Source organism: Pongo abelii, chromosome 2 (assembly GCF_028885655.2).
Source record: "Pongo abelii isolate AG06213 chromosome 2, NHGRI_mPonAbe1-v2.0_pri, whole genome shotgun sequence".
NCBI lineage: Eukaryota > Metazoa > Chordata > Mammalia > Primates > Hominidae > Pongo > Pongo abelii.
Window position 1 is genome coordinate 18,923,740 of NC_085928.1, and position 21,631 is coordinate 18,945,370.

The 21,631-nt window shown below is 42.2% G+C and overlaps 1 protein-coding gene across 1 annotated transcript; it reads right to left on the reverse strand.

The window, feature by feature from the left end:
• Positions 1–1,206: 1,206 nt before the first annotated feature.
• UPK1B (uroplakin 1B) lies at positions 1,207–20,161 on the reverse strand. The gene is made up of 9 exons (XM_063722423.1): positions 20,071–20,161; positions 18,906–19,106; positions 16,548–16,622; positions 15,764–15,886; positions 12,467–12,646; positions 7,730–7,813; positions 4,158–4,188; positions 3,629–3,881; positions 1,207–1,576 (listed from the first exon to the last, which is right to left on the reverse strand). The coding sequence occupies exons 1-9, from the start codon at positions 20,137–20,139 to the stop codon at positions 1,207–1,209; spliced, it is 1,386 nt and encodes a 461-aa protein (XP_063578493.1). The 5' UTR covers positions 20,140–20,161.
• Between the last annotated feature and the right edge of the window lie 1,470 nt (positions 20,162–21,631).

The following is a 21,631-nucleotide window of genomic DNA, read 5'->3' on the forward strand; positions in this document are numbered from 1 at the left end:
GCCTGTCTCACACTCAGCAAGCTGCCAGATCCCTAGAGCCAAGCCACCTGGCTCCCCTTTGCCTCCCTGGTTTGCTGGGGCTGGGGCTGACCCTGGGCCTGCCTGAGCATTGGCTTGGGGCCACTGCCAGTCCCTGGAGCCAGAAGGAAGAGGGGCAAGGCTGGGCCTCCAGGGAAGGTGGAGGGAGATGGGAGCAGGAACTGGGCAGAACAGAAACTCCTGAGGTTAAAACAGGAGAGCCCTGTAGAGGGAAGCACAGGAGTCCTGAATGGCCAGACTCTGCAGGATGATCCTCAGACCTTGTTTCTGTCTTAGCTGAAAGGTGTGTCCTCCTCAAGTGTTGGAGTCCCAGGACATAGTGGGTGCCTGTGTTTAGGACCTTATTTGGTTTTGGAAGGAGGAGAGCCTGCCCCCATTTATAGCGGACTTTGCACCTTCTATACAGGAGGAGGCTGAGGCTCCAGGAAGGAAACTAGCTGGAGAGGAGGGCAGGGGGCAGTGGCTCACTGAAGGCCCTTTCTCTTTTAGTTATTGCTTGGTAAGGAAGTCAGGGGATAAGATTTAAGGAGCAGCAGGTGGGCCATCTTGTCCCACAATGGCTCTTTCACGCTCCCACTGCTGTGCTGGATTCCACCAACTAGAGATCAACCTCAGTTATCAAGGAAACGTCATAGAGATTGAGAGAGTGGAGTTGAGTTGTCACCCACTCCTTAGTATGAATTGGTTTCCAAAAAGGCCTTCCCCTAACCTAGCCGAGATCCAATCATAAGAAGGGAATTTTGCTACTTGGGAGGCTGAGGCAGGAGAATTGCTTGAATCTGGGAGGCAGAGGTTGCAGTGAGCCGAGATCGTGCCATTGCACTCCAGCCTGGGCAACAAGAGTGAAACTCGGTCTCAAAAAAAAGAGAATTTTGCATGTAGAGAGAATTTTGGGGCAGGAAGCCCTGCAAAGGAAGGCAGGAGTGGGTTTGGGGCAGGAATTGCTCAGGCAGTCGGGAGGTGAGGGCACTGGAAAGCCCAGTGAGTGGTGGAGGCAAAAGGCACCAGAACACACAGGAGAGAGTGTGTGGAGGGAGATGAGAGCACGGCTGTTTCAAAGCTTTGCCCAGAGGAAGCTCCTTCCCTCTCCTCCTGTCTTCTAAAGGACCACAGAGAGAACCTTCTCAGCCAAGCGCAGGTGTCATTTATCTCGATATCCCATGACCTTCATTCAGGAGAGACAAGGCGGGCCAAGGAGAGGTGAACTGGCTGTGCTGTCGGGACACGGACCTTTGGTTCCCCCTCCTGGGAATCAGGGATCGGGCTCCTGTGCCAGCTTGACAACCGAGGCAAGTCCCCTCCAATCCGCCTTGTCCTTCCCCTACCCCCGCGCTCAGCCTCACTCACAGGTACCTGGTGGGGGCATGGGATGGGGGGTGCTGCCTGCGTCTGAGTCAGCTGGGAGCAGGACGCCAAAGCGACAGGTATGTTTTCTTCATGAAGGGCACACAGTTCTGCAGTTAGCGTTGGCGAGGTTTCCACTGCTTCCAATTGCAAGAGGAAAATGATTTGAACAGCATTAGTCTCATCACTGCTTCTGGGGTAAGTGTAGCAGGAGCAAAAAGTAAAAGTGAGTGTAGAAGTTCCCACCGTTTAACTGTATGGCAGAGTTTGCCAGCATCCAGCAGGAAGCCACACCCTGTGTCTGCAGTTTCTACCTCCTCCACTTTAATTCCCATGCTTTAGGCTTTTCTGTTGGAAAACCTATTTTGTTAGACTCATAGCTGACATTGGTAAAAATGAAAGTGAACAGATTTTAAAGCTGTCCTTACTTATAAGACCAGACAAATGTTGAGTTATAAGAATTTCCTTCAGGACCACAAATGGAAACATAGTTCAGATGAGAAATATTTTGACAGTAAACAGAAATCCCTGTAAATCACCCCATTCTATTGGCTGGCTTGCTTCTCTCCGGTTTGAAGTGGTCTCAAGCTGAGACCATTCAGGGCAAAGACTGAGTAAATATATAACAGGCACCTTGTCTGTCCCCAGACGTCCCCACGCTTTTTTGTTTGTTTTGAGACAGAGTCTGGCTCTTTCATCCAGGATGGAGTGCAATAGGTACGATCTCAGCTCACTGCAAACTCTGTCTCCTGGATTCAAGTGATTCTCCTGCATCAGCCTCCCAAGTAGCTAGGATTATAGGCACCTGCCATCACGCCTGGCTAATTTTTGTATTTTTGTAGAGATGGGGTTTCACCATGTTGGCCAGGCTAGTCTTGAACTCCTGACCTCAGGTGATCTGCCCGCCTCGGCCTCCCAAAGTGCTGGGATTACAGGCATAAGCCACCATGCCCAGCCCACACTTTTAATTAATGGAGAATCGAGGCTACTAAACACATACTTCAAGGTATGAAAGGAAATTTGAACCACTGTTAAGAATTATTCTGGAGAATAAAAGGATCTGAAGGTGGCATCAAGAGAATCACCCATCTCCATTCATGGGAGCTACTCTAGAAAGAAATGCAAAAGGTATATTTCAGTAATCTTTTCCCAACTTCTCTGTTCCCCTGACAATACTGAGATCAACAGAAGCCTTGGAAGGTTTCTTTTAGATAATAGTGAGAGATACAGGCAGATTGCTAGCCAAATACAGCTCTGGGTTACTGTGATAACACAGATTCCTTTGAATGTATTTATTTTCCCAAATTAAAAATAAGCAGGGATGGAAGTAGTTATTATGCATTTTTCAAATTCTCCTTTCAACAGTCTATATAAATGTTGCAGAATGCTAGACTAGGATGAAAAGTAGGAGTCATGGGAACTGCAGGAGCCTGAGATCCTAAAGGAAGTCTATACCATCTGACTTGGCAATGTAAGACACACGTTAGTGCGGGGCACAAACGTGGAATATTAGGAGAGAGCTGGTTCCAGCACCAAATCCAGAGTCACTCGGGGAAGGAGGTATGGTGGCAACACTTTATGCTTAATATTCAATTCTGCTCCAGTAGAACATGGTACCCAGGAGAACCCAAAACTGCAATAGAAAAAAGGAAAACAAGGGATTGTTTTAGAAACACCTCATTCTTGGAAAAAATGGATGTTAGGTTCATTCAGGCTTAAGTGACAACAGAATTTTTTGTTTGTTTTTATTCTAAAAAAAAAAAATGGGATACATGTGCAGAACGTGCAGGTTTGTTACACAGATGTACATGTGCAATGGTGGTTTGCTGCACCTATTGACCCATCCTCTTAAGTTCCCTTCTCCTCACTCCTCACCCCTCAACAGGCCCTGGTGTGTGTTGTTCCCCTCCCTTTGTCCATGTGTTCTCATTGTTCAACTCCCACTTATGAGAGAGAACATGCAGTGTCTGGTTTTCTGTTCCTGTGTTAGTTTGCTGAGGATGATGACTTCCAGCTTCATCCATGTCCCTGCAAAGAACATGATCTCATTCCTTTTTATGGCTGCATAGTATTCCATAGTGTGCATGGACCACATTTTCTTTATCCAGTCTATTGCTGATGGGCATTTGGGTTGGTTCCATGTCTTTGTTAGATATCAGATTTTTAAGAGTAATCTCGTTATAAGCAACATCACTGGGCCAGATGTGACACCAAATCCATCCTGCTCCAAAGCATCACTTATTACCTGCCACTCAGAAGCAGCTTCTCTGTTCCCCACATTCTGATCCCAGTTCTCATCCTAGATTCCTTGTCTTCTGGGGTTGCCCTTCTCGTCTGTGCTAAACTCTTTTTGCCATCAAGGCCACTTATCCTCCAATGCGCCTTCCTGTTTCTAGTATGTACCATTTTGGGGTAAGCATTCCTTGCTTCTAGTATTAAACTTCTCCCAGGGAACTTCTCTTTTTTCCTAAAATGCTTGTGACCTGGAATGGCTGCCTCTGAAGAATGCCACAGAACTCAAGATATCTGACTTAGGCAAGGGCTGAGTTTTATTTTAGTTTATTTGGGCTCTGTTTTAGATCTGGCACTTACTCCTGGGTAACTTTAGCCAAGTCACTTAAATTTCCTGAGCTTCAGTTTCTACATTTATAAAATAAATATAACATCTCTACCTACCCTAGAGCTAGAGCAGTGAATGAGATAATGAAATAATAACAGGGTCTAATGTTTATTAGAATACCTCATTATGCATCAAGCACTGTTCTAAGTATTACCTGTATAACTGAAGTTAATGCTTCCAAAACCCTATGGAGAAACGGAGGCACAGAGAAGTAACTTACCCAAGGTCATAGAACTAGTAGGCGGTGGAGCTGGGATTCAAACCCAAGCAGTCAACCTCAGAGCTTATCTAGTTAATCACTAAGAAAAAGCCACTTGCAAGCAACAGTGAAATGGGCATGCTTAAGAGCTCTTATTAAGCACAATTCTTGAGAGCCCCACTGAATTTCTCTGCTCCTTGTAAGGTGGGAGACTGGCTACATGCTTAGCTACTGTCATAGGGATTTAATATTAAAAATATTTGACATGGTACCTTGTTTATAGCAGGCCCTCAATATATTTAATCATTTAATTCCCTTCCCTTCCCTTCCCTCTTTTGAATTTCAAGAGGGAATTAACTAGATCCAGAGTTTATTTGATACTTGTGGAAAATCAAGGGTTACAACTGGTTTGGAGTTCTAAGATACTCAAAGCCTTTAAACATTATCCCACTGTTCCTGCTAATATGGCACAAATAGAAACTTCACTGTTACCTTTCATTCATTCAACAAATGCTTGAGCTCTTACTACATGCTATGCTTGGCACTGGGGGTACAAAGAACAGCTAGTTCTCAGCTTTTTGCAGTCAAATACATCATCATGGAGAAGTTCCATCATAGAGGTGTGCCCAGGATGTTGTGAGAGCTCCTAACAGGTTGGGTTGAGGGATCATAAAAGATCCCTTGAAGGAGTTGATTTCCCTCTCCTTCCTGCCTCACTCAGTTTGTCATCCCCTAAGCCAGTATTTCTTAAAGCATAGTGATATGGTTTGGCTATGTCCCCACTCAAATCTCATCTTGAATTGTAGCTCCCATAATCGCCACATGTCATGAGAGGGACTCAATGGGAGATAATTGAATCATGCGACTGGGTTTTTTTCTGTGCTGTTCTCATGATAGGGAATAAGTCTCATGAGATTTGATGGTTTTATAAAGGGCAGTTCCCCTGCACACGCTCTGTTGCCTGCCGTCATGTAAGACGTGCCTTTGCTCCTACTTCACCTTCTGCCATGATTGTGAGTCCTCCCCAGCCATGTGGAACTGTAAGTCTATTAAACCTCTTTTGCTTTATAAATTATGCAGTTTTGGGTATTTCTTCATAGCACTATGAAAATGGACTAATACACATAGTAAACACCTGAGGGACAGTTCAGAAGTCCATTATGTAAGACTATCTGAATAAGAATGAGAATTTATTTGCCTTTTTCACTGTTTTCATATTTGCACTGATGGTGTAAATGCAGTGGGAAGTAAAACTCCTGGAGTATTAACAAGAATCAAGGCAGAGTCACTAAACTTTGTTAGTGATCATTGTGTCTTCACTGCTATGCACTTGCAGTAAAAAAAAAAAAAAAAAAAAAAAGAAAAAGCCAGTTTTACTTGAGATTGTCCTCAGTGACGCAGTAAGAACTACTAATTTTATTACATTTTGGCCTTTGAGTACACATCTTTTTAAATATTCTGCATGACAAAAAGGAAGTATTCATTCATAAAACAAGTCTGTTGCATAGTGTAATATGGTTGTCTTAAAAGCACTTGCATGATTGACTTGTGTACTGATCTATTCTTTTTTAAAAAAAAGAAACACCACTTTTACTTTAAAAAATGATGAACAGACAAGCTATGGTTGTTTGGACTTGGACATGTGGCAGATTTTTTCTTGAAAATTTACAAAGTGAGTCTGTCGCTTCAAGGAAAACAACTGACAATATTCATTGCCAATGATAAATTTGAGCTTTCAAGCAAAAATCAGAACCTTGGAAAACTTTTAGTTGTCACCGTGAACTTGATAGCATTCCACTGCTTAAGGTATTTTCCATATGGCAATATCAATGCCACATGTGATTTTCTGGATATTGCATACATAAATCAGTTAACATTTGGAAGATCTGCATAACACAATGAACTAATATTTTTTCCAAATAAGCAATCTATGATGTTATAGAATTATAAATGGCTGAAAGATATATGCAAAGTGTAAGACAAACCAATGTAATGTATTTTAACATAACAGAGTATGAAAAGCTCATTAACAGAATTTCAGATTCCAAATTGCAACTGATCTTTAAGAAGCTACTACTTGTGGGCTGGGTGCAGTGCTCATGGCCATAATCCCAGTGCTTTGGGAGGCCAGGGTGGGAGGATTGCTTGAGGCCAGGAGTTCAAGACCAACCTAGGCAACAAAGTAAGACCCTGTCTCTATAAGAAATAAAAAAATTAGCCAGGCACAATAGTGTGCACCTGTAGTCCCAGCTACTGGGGAGGCCAAGGCAGGACGATTACTTGAGTCCGGGAATTGGAGGCTGCCCTGAGCTGTGATTGTGCCACTGAACTCCAGCATGGGTGACAGAGTGAGACTCTGACTCAAAAAAAGAAAAGAAATGAAATGAAACTACTACTTGTGGAGTTTTGTGTAGTATTGAAGAATATTCACAATTATCTTCACATTCACAATTATCTTCAGATTATACTTCACTATTTCAGATAACTGTGAATATTATTAAAACACTTTTTTAAATTACATGTCTATATGAAGGATATATTTTCTTCAGATCGTTCAACCTAGGCAACATATTACAACAGATTGAATGAAGGTGCAGATATGAGAATCTAACTGTCTTCTATTTAGCTAGTCATTGAAGAGATTTGCAAAAAGGTCACTATTATAAAATAGTTGTTTTTCCACAAAAATATGTTGTGATAACTTTTAATGGGCTTATGATTTTAAAATAAATGTTTTAAATTTTTCTATGTTAATTTCCAGTGGGGTAAATGCCAATAGATATAGGCCACATAGAGAAAAGCTTTCTGGAGTCCTCAATAATTTTTGAGAGTGTAAAGGGGTTCTGAAATCAAAAGTTTGTGACTGCTTCTCTAAGGCAATGGTTGTCAACCCTGACAGCAGATCATCTGGGGGAAATAAAAGTGCCTTGGCTCAACCCCCAGGTCAACTAAATTGAAGTCTCGGAGGTTGGGATCCAAGCAATTTTTTAAAAACATTTCCCCACGGGGTTTTAATGTGTAGCCAGGGCTGAGAACCACTGCTGTAACCTCTTGCTGCATATGCGTCAGATAAAGTGGGCAGTAGGAAAGGATGAATCTGCCAGAGGCAGCTCTCTGGAAGGATCTGGGCATATTAGTGTCAGGCAGGGACCATCTGGATAGGTGACAGTCTTTGATACGTGGATGAAATGAATTAATGAGATCTGGAGACCTGGAGGAGCAGTTCACTAAGAACTCTGGCAAGGGAAAGAGGCTCTCCAGCCCTCTAAAGGCAGCTGCCCATCAGTCAGCCGGAAGAAGGAGCTGGTTGGCAGGGCACAGCCTTTCCCTGGTAGGGGAAGTTGACTCCTTGCCTCTCAAGGGAACCCACTGTCCTTCCTCTGGTGCCAGAAGTTTCCTGACTAGCCTTCAGGCCTGAGGTTTTGTTTCTAGACTTTCTAGTGTGGTTGAGGTAACCAGTGGCACTCTCAAGGTCTCTCCCTATCATCATCCTCTCAGAGATAAAATATGTGCTGGGAAATACTCACAGTCCAGCAGAGAATGGCAAATCCAAACCAGGCAACCCCCCAGGCATGTCGGTTCATTGGTCCAGAGATCAGTTCATAGCAGCCCTGAAGGAGTGGGCAATTCCACATTAGTGTGAGAAGAACCAGAAAGCAAAGAAGAGATTGATGGGAAAGCAGGTTCCTATTGGAATCAATGCTGCCCAAAAGTCTGATTTCACATACCCAGGCTATTTCCACATCTCTGGGGACAGCCAGCTACTAATAGTGCTTTACTGAAGGAACATAAACAATACTGTTGAACAATGATTCCACAACACATTTATTTGTGTCTTTATCACTTAATCTCACTAAAAAGTACTGCTATTTTAGCATAACACTCTTCCTATACTGAATACGTGGACAATAAATTCAAAAATCTTAATTCAATTAGAATTTTTCCCTCCCCAAAGGCCTTACTGGTGATTTTTTTGGAGGCAGTTACTTTTTGATTTGTTTGTTTTTGAATAAAAATGCTTCTGTCTGTGAAAACCAGAGGTCCCCTGTTGCCATTTTTAATAATCATTAAAGGAACCCCTGCATTATGCTCCCTGAATTCTCATTTGATGTTATATTTCAACATATCTTTACTGGATTCTAGTGAGACCTTGAAGGGTCACAGTGAGCATGCAAAGGAATAATTTTTTTATTCACCAAATCATCCATTCATGCATGCCACAATCCAGTAAGTATTTATACATGGCACACTCTATCCTAGTCACTGTGCAAAGTTCCGGAGTGATACACGCGTGTAAGGCTAGAGCTGCCATCTGAGCAGCCTCTACCAAAGCTCTGGGAACCAAAGGGAATGCCTAGGAAATGCAATAACCAGGGATGGTTCCATGGACCATGCGGCCCTGCCTCTCACCCTATCTTCCACTACCAGAGGAGGTTTCTCTATAAAGCGAATGAGCTTAAGCTTCAGGGCCCCTTACTTGCAAGACCCTTTCAAGGCCCTGTGCCTAATTTTGTACGCATATTTTTATTGTTTTTCCTAAGAAGGATCCTTCCCTATAATTTGTGTGTGAGGGTGGGGGTGGGGGACTCCAGCCACAAAAAATCTAGCTCCATCCTTGTCCTCTACTCATCCTTCACTCATTCTGGCTTTGTCATACTGATCTCCTTTATGCTCCTTCAAAAAGCTGGGCCTGCTCCCACTTAAGGGCCTTCGCACTCACAGCTCCTTTCGTGTAGAACTTTCCTCCCCAATCTTCCAGTGTCTCATTTTCTCACTTAATTCAGACCTCTGCAAATATCATCTCAACAAAGCCTTTCCTGACAGTGACAGAGAAAAAGACCCTTTCTCCATCCTACTCTATATACTCACCCTGCCTTATTTCTGCTCATGGCCTTTTTGGGCCTGGAATTTTATCATGTATTTGTTTGGTAACATGTTTATTTTCTGTCTGCCATGCTAGAATGCAAGCTCCATGAGGGCAGGGATTTTATGTTGTTCATTGTTGAATTTCTAGAACCTAGAACAAGTGCTTGGCACATAGTAGGCACCTAATAAACATTTACAGAATGAATGGAACATTAAGTAATGTTTACAATAGTATAATTTGCAACACACTTGATGGTTCACAAAACACTCCCATATCTGCTACTCCTTGATCCTCCCAACAATCCTGGGAGGTGGTCATTCATCTAATAATATATATATAAGAGCCCACTTATGCCAGGTGCCAAGTACTGGCTGGGCATTTAGCTGTGGCAAACAGAAATGGGCCTTGCCTTCATGAAGCTCACAGACAGAAGTCCCATTTTTTTCACCATCATTTAGTGCCTTTTCGTGATGCTAGTCAATTTAGTGGTACTTTACTTGATCTTCATTCTTTCTATTATAACATTTTTGAGGTATAGTGATCACAATTTGCACATAGCATTTCTGAGTCACATAAACCATAACATAGAATATATATATTTGCATCTGACATGCTGTGTGAAATTCTAGTTAATTTCTACTATTAACAAGCTTACAGTGACTTCCCTAATTTTGTTAGTCTTCACAGCTATAGCAGCACATTTGTGCATTGTAGATCCTGAAAACCTACAATATGGTTGTCAAAAAGTGAAGCCTGGGCAACACAGTGAGACCTCATCTCTACAAAAAATAAAATTAGCCAGGTCTGGTGGTACATGCCCGTAGTTAGTTGGGAGGCTAAGGCGGAAAGGAGGATCACTCGAGTCCAGGAGTTTGAGGTTGCAATAAGCTGTGACTGCAGCATGGCACTCCAGCTTGGGTGACAGAGTGAGACCCTGTCTCTCAAAACAAAACCAAAACCAGGCCGGGCATGGTGGCTCACTCCTTTAATCCCAGCACTTTGGGAGGCTGAGATGGGCAGATCACAAGGTCAAGAGATCGAGACCATCCTGGCCAACATGGTGAAACCCCATCTCTACTAAAAATACAAAAATTAGCTGGGTGTGGTTGCGTGCACCTGTAGTCCCAGCTACTTGTGAGGCTGAGGCAGGAGAATCACTTGAACCTGGCAGGTGGAGGTTGCAGTGAGCCGAGATAGCGCCACTGCACTCCAGCCTGGCGACAGAGCGAGACAGACTCCATCTCAAAAAAAAAAAGAAAAACCATTCACTATTCACTTCTTTATTCACCCATCTATCAAACATCAGTGCTTGCTTTGTGCCAGGCATTATGCTAAGTACTAAAAATATCAAATCTGTAGAATCAAATAATACATAGTCCTCAAGGAGACTGAGAAAAAATAGACTTGGGAACAAATATAGTTCCAGGTAGTGAATGCAATAATAGAAATAAAGTATACCAGGTCTTGGGGTGGCACCTTTTGCTTGGTGGAAAAGGATGGCAAGAGGGGACTTAGCAAGACCTATGAGTCAGGGAGAATGGTGGTGTGTGGGAATCTGGGAGGCTGGGCTAGGGAGAATCAGAAAGGACTGATAGATAAGAGATTATGTCAAAGGAGCAGAATGAGTGAGGTTGAGAAACAAGGAGCATAGGAAGTCAGGAACAGAGAGAGGAATTTCAGAATTCAGGAATTTGGTGGAGGAGTAGGGCTGAGTGATGATGAATTTGTAGTTGGTAGGTAGTGGAGGTGGAGTTGTTAGAACAGATAAGGCCAGGGAACTGTAAGGTAGTGGAGGTGAAATTGTTAGAACAGATGAGGCCAGGGAACTGTAAGGGAACGTGTTAGAAGCATTGTCAAAATGGGTGTGGAGGTCCCAAGATAGAGGAAAAGAGTTCATTTGTATCTTTTCCTCAATTTCTCATCTATCTAAACTTGAGAAAAGCTTCAGGTTTGTCCTCATAACTAAAATATTATATGTGCTAGGAAAAAAGGTATAACTATGAAATAAACCGGTTATCTGAAGACAAATGTCCTATTTTTATCCCTTTCAAAGAGGTAATACAGTTTGTACACAATTACAATCCAATCAAGATTTGTTTGCATGAGCAGTTCCAGTGTTGAAACATCAAAAGCCTTTTACAGTCCTGAGAATAATTATATTGCACACCTTGATTATAAGCAGCAAATTTAATTTTTAATAACAGTCTGAATATAATTGATTAAAACAATGCCAGACAATGTTGCAGTAAAGCTCAATGAGGGTTGCTTTGGACACTGCTGCAAAATAATCTAGATCACTCCCATGCCCTTTTCTGGAATAATGCATCCAGTTCTAGTCCAGGCGCCCTGTCAGGTATGTGGTGATCAACAGTGCCATGTTCCTCAGTGTGAACATACAGTTTGTACTGCTCCCAAACAAAATAGCCTGACATTTCTCAATTATTTAATGACAGGTACACAACTAGCTTTCCTTAAAGAGGTAACTCCATGAGCAGAGTACAGTGTTTCAGTGTACAGGGTCAGCAGATGCTGACTACAAGTACATGGAGGTTCTCATCAGGGCTTTTGGGGAGTATTAACATGTCTTCATTGGCTTAGAGTCTGTGCTTGAAGCCAGAAAACTCATGTTTCAACAGCCAGAGAGTTTTTTGAAAAGATGGACATTTACTAGTTGTGTGACCTCGGCAAGGTATTTATTAGTATCTCTATGTCTAAGTTCTTCGTCTGTAAAACAGGGATCCTACTGGCACCTACTACTGAGCATTAAAGGAGACAGTATATGTGTGGCACTTGAAACAGTGTTTGGCATTTAGTAAGTACGAAATAAATGTTAGTTTTCATGATTGTGATCACATTATCCTCATCAGCCTGGAAACTTTTTCAAAAACTATCTGTATGTAAACTACCTTCCATCCAAATCACCAACCTAATGTTTATTACGACTGTCCTACTTTACCATTGAATAAGGAATGTGGATGTGTAATTACTACATTTATCCTCAGCAATAGTCATTGCTTTGGAATTGGCAAAACATTCTTTTTGCACGTCATCCCTTCCAATTTACATTTTGTAAAACTAGAGCAAAACTTTGTTTAATGTAAATATTTCTTGACATACCAATTCTATACATTGTACAAATTGTCTTCATTTAAACAAAGTTGGATTCTGCTTTTGCAATTCTCATGTTTTGCTAATTTTATTAAAATGTAAATTTGCCCCTATCAGTCCTGGTTTAGCATTTGCAGTTTATTAACAGAGAAGGAAATAGTTAACATGAGGTTTAGGGAAAAGAATGTAGAATTCCTTACTGAAAGACTATTTCCTACAGTTGACCAATGTTTTTCTCATGAAGAGCAGCAGAACCTCCTGGGAAGTCTTGGGAGGAGAGAGGACTCACCTGATTGTGATAAAAACCAGGCACACCTAGTTTACAAGCCTCCAGGTTGAGAGGTTCTTTAAGATTGTTCATAACACAGCATTGACGAGGCCAGGGATAGTCAGCATCATTATTCTCAGTCCGGAAGGCAGACGTGTATTTTTGCCAGTCTGATGGACCATTTACGCCACAGCAATTGTCCTGTCAGCAGATGAGAGATACAAAATTCTCTTTCGTGGTCCCTACTAGAGCCATCAATGTAGCAACTGAAATTTTATAGAGAAAGAAGATATGGAAAGTGTACCATATCTTACATTTACTAAGAAATCCCCAAATGACAGCTGAAGGTATCGATAACTTACAACTTACATTTTACAGTTTGTAAAAGAATTTTTACGCTTGTTACTTTACTAGTCATTAGTGAGCCCTGTAGCCATTGACATGTTACTTAAACTCTCTAAGCCTCAGTTTCCTTAACTGTAAAATTGGAATATAGTACCTATCTCATAGAGTTTTTTGAAGGATTAAATGAGTTAATATACTTAATGTGCTCAATACAGTGCCTGGCTTATGGTAAACTCTTAATAAATGTTAATTATGATTGATACTGTACTAATATATTGATATAACAATGTGAGAGAGGAATAATTATTCTGATATATCAGAGCAAATTGAGAATCATAAAATTAAAGATTATATCAAAGCAAATTGAGAATCACAAAATTAAAAACTTTAGTGGTGAAGTTATGAGTAATTGTTCTTGTTTTGCTTTTCTATACATTTAAACATTTTTTAGAGTAATTAGGTCCTATTTTTATAATGGGAGAAAATAAAGTGAAAAAAATAACCTGGTGACACAGAGCTATGTCTCCACACAGGGAAGGGAGACCAATGAATACATCCCTTACACTCTGGATAGAATTGAGAATAGAGGACAAAACACAATTCATATAGCTTTCCTTCTTTATTATCAATTCTGCTAAAATCCTTCAAAAGGGAGGAAGTTAAAACTATGGGTATCTTGGAACTTTTAGAATGAATATATTCAAGTAAACTTGATGATAAATCAACCATCTTTAAAGGATGTACAATTTTGTCACTATATTATGGGAAATATCTAACCAAGAAAAATAATTATTCTGCATTCTGGGAAAAATGGTTAAGTCTAAGCCAGGCTTATTTCAAACTAGGATTTAGTGAGGACAGAGAAGATTTAAGGGTCCAGAATTGAGCTTTGTAGCACTCCAAGCTTCAGATTTGGGTAAAGAGTGACAACCCAGCAGAGGAGACTGAGTGGGAGTAGTCAGTGAGACAAATGCTGATAAGATGTCAAAGAAGATGAGGACAGAGACTTGGCCATTGGATTTGGCAGGATGGAGGTAATTGGTAATTATGGCCAGGGTTGTTTTTGTTGAGTGGTGAGGCCAGAGGCCAATTGTAGTTGGATGAAAGCAGATGAGAGGAATGAAAATGGGGACCACAAGTGTAGGCATCTCTTCTGAGATTTGCTGTGGAATAAAACAAAACAGTAGTAGAACAGAATAGTGGGTGAATGTTGGACAAGGGAGTCTTTTTATAAGATAGACAATTTAAGGTGTCCATGTAGGCTGTTGAAAGGGAGAAACTGATGAGGCAGATCAGAGCAGGGAAGACTGTTGGGGCAAAGGAGATGGAATGCAGAACAGAAGCAAAAGAGCTGGACAAAGGACAGCCTGTGTGTCATAACAAGAGAGAAGGCAAAGTGCACAGGTGTAGATCAATGTAGATTTGGTGGTAGAAAGATGAGGTGGTTCTTGTCTAATTTCTTCTATATTCTTAAAAATATATGAGGTCAGCTCATCAGCTGAGAGGGAGGGTGAGAAGAGGTGTGGCAGGCATGAAGGAAGAACATGTAAAATAGTGACAAGTGAATTTTCTGGGAAAATATACTAGAAAATATTGTGTGCACATTTGAGCTCTGTGGTCACAAGTTTAAATTGAAATGATCATGGTTGTGTGACTTTTCTCAGCAATGTTTAGCTCTTAGAGTATAAACGAAGAGTGAGCAAAAAGCTGTATTCTACTCAGTGGGCTTGGTTAGGAAAGAGTGACCAACAGAGAAGGGTAGGGAAGGACTGGCTATGGGGCTGGACCTGAATATGGGTTAGGCAAAGAGGAAAGAGAAAACATGAAAGGGGTGATAGAAAGTTAAAAAGTGGTCAATTAATTGGAGGTTCTAATAGGATAAAATTATTAGAATTGAGATATTAGAATAAATGAAAGAAATGATAGAAATTAGTGGTCAGAGAGTGGAATGTTCTTAGTGGCACAGTTACTGGTGATGGCATGCTGGCTATGGTCGTGGAAGAGGGTGGAGGTGGGGAGGAAGACAAAATCTTTGGAATGGGGTAAGGACAAAGAATTGTGAGACTAAATGTTGCTGAGTTATCCATGTGGCTGCTGAAGTTTCTAGGTGGGATATCAAGAGTATGACTGAAGAGGTAGACCGTAAGTGAGATATTGAAATCCCTAATGAAGGCAGGAGAACTACTGAGGGTAGGGAGGCTGGTAAGTAATGACAAGGAGGGATAAGGGGTGATGTAGATCAAGAAAGCAAATAGTATGGCAGCCAAGGGGAGCAGGAAGGACACCTAGCCAATTTCCAGGTCCTGTGGTACATGGATATGGAGGAAAGTGAAGGGCAGGTAGTACTCCCAGGAGATAGCCAAATTTCCAATGAAGCAAGAAAAAGATAGTAAAGAGTTCATAGAAGGAGTGGTGGCTATAAGGGAGTTTGCTGATGACAGACTGTAAAAAGTTGGTGGTGGGGTGTGGAGTAGGAGCAGGGGCCAGTGAGAAAGCTGGGTCAGATTGGTAGTTATGTAGAGGATAACAATTTGTGTACAGAGGGCAATGTGGGGGTGATGATGGATATTCTGGAAGACTTGGACTTTTGATGGCATTGGAGATAAACATGGACATAAACTGTGATTGCCAGTTGGAAAAAATTGGGTGATCAAATCAAGACATAGTGCCTGGTGCTTGGCAAGACTAGCTCACAGGAGTTGTGAAGAGATACCAAAAAGGCGAAACAGGCAGTAATTACCACTCGAGTTCACTGTGGGGTAGAGAAAATATTTTTCTTTTAATGTAAATGATACCTGAGTTCTAAGAGGGAGAGTATATGATTAATCTAAATTTCTTGACAAAATCATTCCAATAAATGTAAGCTAATCATCATGGCTTGAAATAAAATATAGGGTCCCACTGAGTCATGTGTATGACACCCACTCCCACCAGTAAATAAAAATGGCATCTCCCCAAGACTGCAGGTCTTACCTGGAGCATGAGCCTGTCCCAGGTTTTGGTGACTCCATTGTTTTTCCACTGGTCATCATTGTTTGGAGGGCTGTTGTTTTGGTACCTCTCTAGCATCTGCTTCAGGAAGAGGTTGGGTGTGAACTATAGTAGGAAGAGGCAACACAAGAGGGAGAGTTAGCACACTAATTTTCAAGGAGATGAAAATATTTTTCTCTGTCTTTTCCTGGGGACACTGAACATTCTCTCCTGGAGCAAAACTGTACTCAGAGGCACCAAGTATAGCTGGCTGAGGTTGGCATAAGTCCCCATGCAGAGAAGAGACTCTCATCTTAAAAGAAATCACTATGAGGCCAAGGGAACACATACTGTAGGGTGGCTTAGGCTAGGGAAACAGAGAATGGGAGAGAAAGAAAGATGTAGAATTGAGAGCAAGTCTTAGCTGAGGTAGAACAGAGATCCTCCCATTGGAAGGCCCATGGCCATGGCAGAATAGTGAAACCCACAGGGGATTACAAACTTGGGCCCTGGGAGTCAGGCCATCTGGGTTCAGAATTCTTGCTCTTTCAGTTGCCAACTATGTCACTTTAGACAAGTCATTTTACCTTTCTGTCTCATTTTTTTCCTTTCTAAAATGACAAGAGTGATAATGCCTATTTCATAGATTTATGAGGATTAAGTAAAATGATATATGGATTATTACTGTGCATATTGGATTGCCTGGGCACATAGTAAGGGGTTAATATATGTTGGTTGTTATAATAGTTATAATTCATATTATGTTGCTTTTTGAGGTTGTACTCACAAAGTCTCGTTGTGTTGCTGCTGTGATACAAGATGCCACTTCAAAGGCATATACTATAAACATCAGAATGAAATACTGGAAGAGAAATAAATGAGATAAAAGAATTACATTTACCCGTCAAAGAGCGACTTGCCCAAATAATTATGTTTTTTCAGCAAATTTATCATATAATCATGTAATCATTCATGTAGTTATTCAACAAACCCTCATTGACCAGTGGCTTGGATTGGGGCTTGGTGCTAGTCAGCTCAATTCTCTCCTTTTCTCCAGAGAACAAATAGCCATTGAATACAGACCTTCCTCAGTCCAGTTTCCTGAGTTTCTATTTTAACTGGGAAAAACAAGTACAAGAGAATGAACTGGTGTGTGTGTGCGCACACATTTGAGTGTGTGCATTTACATGCACGTGCATGCTCAGTGAGTGGCAAGAGAGTCTTAGTGTATCACATACAATATAGGGCCTCATAAATCCCCTTTAATTTTGGAATTTTGGAGAAATTTTCTCTACAATTTGCTGAAAATTTAGAATCACAGAGTTCAGAAAAAGATGAACTGGATAATGTTGAACATCTAGGGTCCTTCCTAACAAGCATCCAGTCTCATCAAAGGAGAGGCAGCCTCCAAGTGCACAGCGATTTGCGGGTGTTCTTTCACACGCACCCGCACTCAAAGTACATTGGTTCAGTTGAGTGAAATGGCATTTGCTGTGTGTGGTAGTGGTGGTGTGTGTGCATGAGCATGGGCACATGTATGCGTGGGCACACGGGTGCATGTGCACGTGATACCTCCACATGACAGTGACCCTATTTCTGGCTGGAAAATATCTGAACAGCAAATGACCTCTGAATCTGGAATGGGGACTCTGAATCTGGAATGGGGACTGTTTGCAAGAGTTCCATCTTTGCCTTCCCCAGCCTTGCACACACTCTTGGGAGATGGGGCACTGTGGTCAGTGTCAGCAGGGCAGGCAGGGAAAACTGTCCTCCTCTTTGGGTATGGGAGGCTCTCTGAGCAGGACCCTCTGTTGCCCTCACTACTCAGCCCAGGATAAAGCTCTGGCTACAGTCAACAGCAGGAGCACCTTCAGAGGCCCCAGAATATTTTTTTCCTGTATTAGCTGCTGCCTTGCTCCTTGCCAAGAGCTTTGCTGGCTCCTCATAAAGACGCTCCAGAAAGGAGGCATGCAGTGAGGTGTTTCCTCCTTTAGCCCCTTTGCCTCCCCAGCTCAGTTCTCCTGGCTCTCAGGCATGCACATGGCTGGCCCAAAGTGAGGCTGGGATGCAAGTGAATTTGTCTTTAGGAACACCTGTGTCTCCTCTCCCTTTTTCCTGTATTCCTTTCCCCACCCACCAAAAGTGGGTACTTTTGCCCTGGAACTTACACACACTAAGGAATCAGAGAATGTAAATGTTCTGTAATCCGTTGGAACCAGGACAATGGTTAGTTCAAAGGAAGAGTGAACTAACAAGCACCTTACATTGTTGGACTCATTCTACAAAGGGGGAACTGAGGTCCTGCAGCATTTGAATAAAAGGGTTATTTCATGGGTGGGGGATTGGAGGCGTGTTCCATCATAGTGTGAAACTGCTGCTCTAAGTATTGGGGCAGAGAGTAGGGGTCCAGGCCTAACACTGAGGTTTCTCAGCTCTGCTGCCTGCAAATTTGCTTTCATCTGCAAAGGCAGGGCATGGTCTTGCTATCTGTGGTTTAGGGCAGAAGCCTCTCCTCGGTGCACAGAGTTAAAGCCCCCACAGGCAGGTATGAGCTGAAGGCTAACTCTACAGTGGTGCTTATCAAGGTTTTCTGGGGTCCCTGAAAATCAGATTGGATGATAATGTGGGGAGTATAGGCTATGATACAGAATCATTAACCTTGAGCTCAAAAATCTTTGAAACCTTATACTTTCTTTTAAAAATGTATGCATATTTTGTATCTTATATCCTAATATATTAATGCCTAATTAATATCAAAATGTTTTAAACAACTTATTGCCAAGAGAAAAAATCTAACAAATGAATTCTCACTGTGTCTCTCCTTTGGGCTACATAGCTCCTAGCTGTACCTACTGGGTGTATGCAGACACCAGCTGTAGAGGCACAATATGGAAAATACTCATCAGGTCACCCTCAGGTGTCTCCCCTTTGGCTTCTCTGTACTGGAGTCTTCTGGGCTTGCAATAGTGGATGGCATCTTTGCCTCCATGTGGACAATTTCACTGCAGGGAAAGTCTTCCCCTCCTTACCCCTCATCTGGTACTTCCTGCTCCCCCACTGAAAGCCAAAGCATTGCTCAGTGAAGAAGAAAGAATCCATTACAATAGGCTCAGGGAGACAACTCCAGAGAATTTTGAGGTCTTACCGCCAGAAGAATTTTCCTGCTGGACTTCATGATGCCTACAATGCCTAGAACAGACAGGCAGAAGAGGCAGATGCCCACAAATATGCCGATCCAGGCAGCCCCGTAGATGTCATCGTTGTCGGTGGCTTCAAGCAGTGGGTAGAGGCTGTGTTGGTCAGATACAAAGAAGATGCACTCCGCGGTCAGGGCAATGCCGCAACACTGGGGGCAAATGAAGGGTGGGCTCCATCAGGAGTGCAGCTTTGGGAAAGGGGGTGGAGGGTGGGGAAGGTAAGAGTGACTGGCTCCCTTTCCTGCACAGGCTTTATGCAACTAATCTAAACTCCCCATTGCCAGGAAATCAAACAACTACTTCCATCCGACTAACTGGTTGCATACATCCCTTCACATGTTATTCTGTCTATTTAGTAACAGACCCACACAATTTCAGACCATCCACAATGTCTTTGGGGCATGAATCACTCAAACAATGCCTTCTGGTATGAGAATGATCTCCCCCTGCCCCCATGTCATGACCCACATTTCTGGGTTGTCATATTTGAGCTGGTCCTGGTCATATTTATCAATGGCAGCTGAGAGGAACCTTGCTGCTTATCTTTGCCAACACCCACATTTTATAGATGAGGAATCTCGGCCTTGAAAGGTGATGGCCAGAGTCATATGGGGAGTCAGAGGGAGAGCTGGGCCAAGAGCTCTGGACTCCAAAACAAATGTTCTCCTATGCCACCAGACCCACACAGTGTGGCCTCTGTATTATTCTTACACCCTGGTACTGGCCTCTGTATGAGGAGAACAAGATGCAAGCATCTGTCCCAAAAAACCTTAACAGCAGAGTCCCATGGAAATCAAACCAAGGTGACATAGAAAAGAAACAGTGAAGTGTGTTCGTATTCAGGGTGTTTAGACACTGACTATGGTTGACATGACTCCTTTTAGATACTTATATTTTAAAGTTGGGAGGAAAATATCTATTTTTTCAACCATGATCTTTTGACATACAGTTAAATTCTAGCTAGCATATTTACTAACACATTTCTTAAAATGAAGCAAAAATATAGGAAGCCAGTAATTACCGCATTATTTTCCTTTAAACTCTTACTTTTGATTAATCTAGAGTTATGATTACAGGAAGAGCAGAATTTCCTGGAAAATAATCATTACTTACACCAATAATCACATTTCCAAAAATCAGCAGGCCCTGGAAGCAACGAACAGTGGAGTCGTCTTTGGCCATCTTCAGGATTTCCCACAAGCTGAAGGCACTGTTGAAAGCATTACCAAATAACTGCTACAGTTTCTGCAACATGAGTAAACCATGCCATTGCGTATTGCCTCCTTGTTCCCAAAGCATCCAAACCAAAGCCATATAATCTTTTAGCAATGAAGGACATTTGATTATTGAGCTTAGTAGTCACATAACTTTTATAAAGAAGGAAAAGAATATAGCCTTCCAGAGCCTGGTCAGTGCCTTTCAGGAGTTCTTTCAGGCAAGGAGTGTGCAGAGTGCATCCTTCTGAGTGGTGGACTGAGCCCCGCAAGGTGGAATGCACAAGGGGTAGACCTGAGGTGGTGATTGGGCAGGGCCAAAGCACACTGAGGGTCCCTGGCATAGCCCTCACTGCCCTTGGCCATGACAAATGGAAACCCAAAGGGTAAACTCATGGCCAGAGTTAGTGGTTGGTTCCCATGTGGACTGTAGGCTGCTTTTAAAAACTATCACTTTCTGACTATTTTATTATCTTCGAAGAAATAGTTGGCAAATAAAAAAGTGCCCCATTGTATATGAGGGGAAGTGAAAACAGGGACTAGCATTTACTTCCTTCTGCCAGGTGTGTGCCACTCTACCAGGTGCTTTGCATGCACGCATCTAATTCTCATAACCCAGTTAGGTAGAAAAAGAAGAAAGGTGAGGAGGCTCCATTTTGCAGATGAGGAAACTAAAGCTTAAATTTGTAAATTAAGTTCCCTGGGGTCACACAACCAGTAAGTGGCAGAGCTAGGCTAGAGACCTTGGTGTGTGTGACTCCAGAGTCCACGTGCTTCCCCACAGCCCACGGTGACTCCCAGAAACTATGTATAGACTTTGGTGCCATACACAGCTGAACATGGGTCTTTCACCTCCCTGAGGATTTTCTGGAAGGAACACAAAGGTAAGCGTGTGAGTCAATCACTTGGGCTTCTGCACTTGAAGCACCTTGAGAAAAGCCATCTACAGCTCTCAACATTTAATTAATCAATTCATGCATTCCTGCTGTAAATAAAAAATGTATTAAATGGTTCAATATGCATTCTGAGGCATACAAAGATATGTAAGGGAGATTATTGTATTCTAGGATTTTTTGCGTTAGTAGAGAAAGTAAGATGCCTTTCCACACAATTATACTACATGTAGTGAGACTAAATTTTGTGGGAGTCCTGAGGCGGGAAGACGTAAGTCTTGCAGGATGTGTATGGTTTGATACGTAGAGTAGAGGTGGATATGTGTGGGAGTGAGGTGGGGGTGGGTGACATTCCAGGTAAAGAGAAAGGGAAAGTTAGAGAGTAGAGACAGAAGAGCAAGGTGCCCACAAGATAGCAAACCAGTCAATTTGGCCAAAGTCCTAGTTTTGTAGGGTAGCAGTGGGAGGCAAACCTTCTATTTGTCTCAAGCCTTGCTAAATTTTAACCTCATTGTTACACTGTAAGTATTAACAACCTTCCAAGTAAGTTTAGACATCTCTAAATAT

Excerpts from the sequence above, each read along its gene's own strand:
- UPK1B (XM_063722423.1), bottom strand. The coding sequence starts at position 20,139 with ATGGCCAAAGACGACTCCACTGTTCGTTGCTTCCAGGGCCTGCTGATT. Across the intron at positions 15,887-16,547 it reads CAGCAACACAACGAGACTTT|TTCACACCCAACCTCTTCCT; the intron begins GTGAGTACAACC and ends TTCCTACTATAG. Across the intron at positions 12,647-15,763 it reads GGGACAGGCTCATGCTCCAG|GACAATTGCTGTGGCGTAAA; the intron begins GTAAGACCTGCA and ends ATCTGCTGACAG.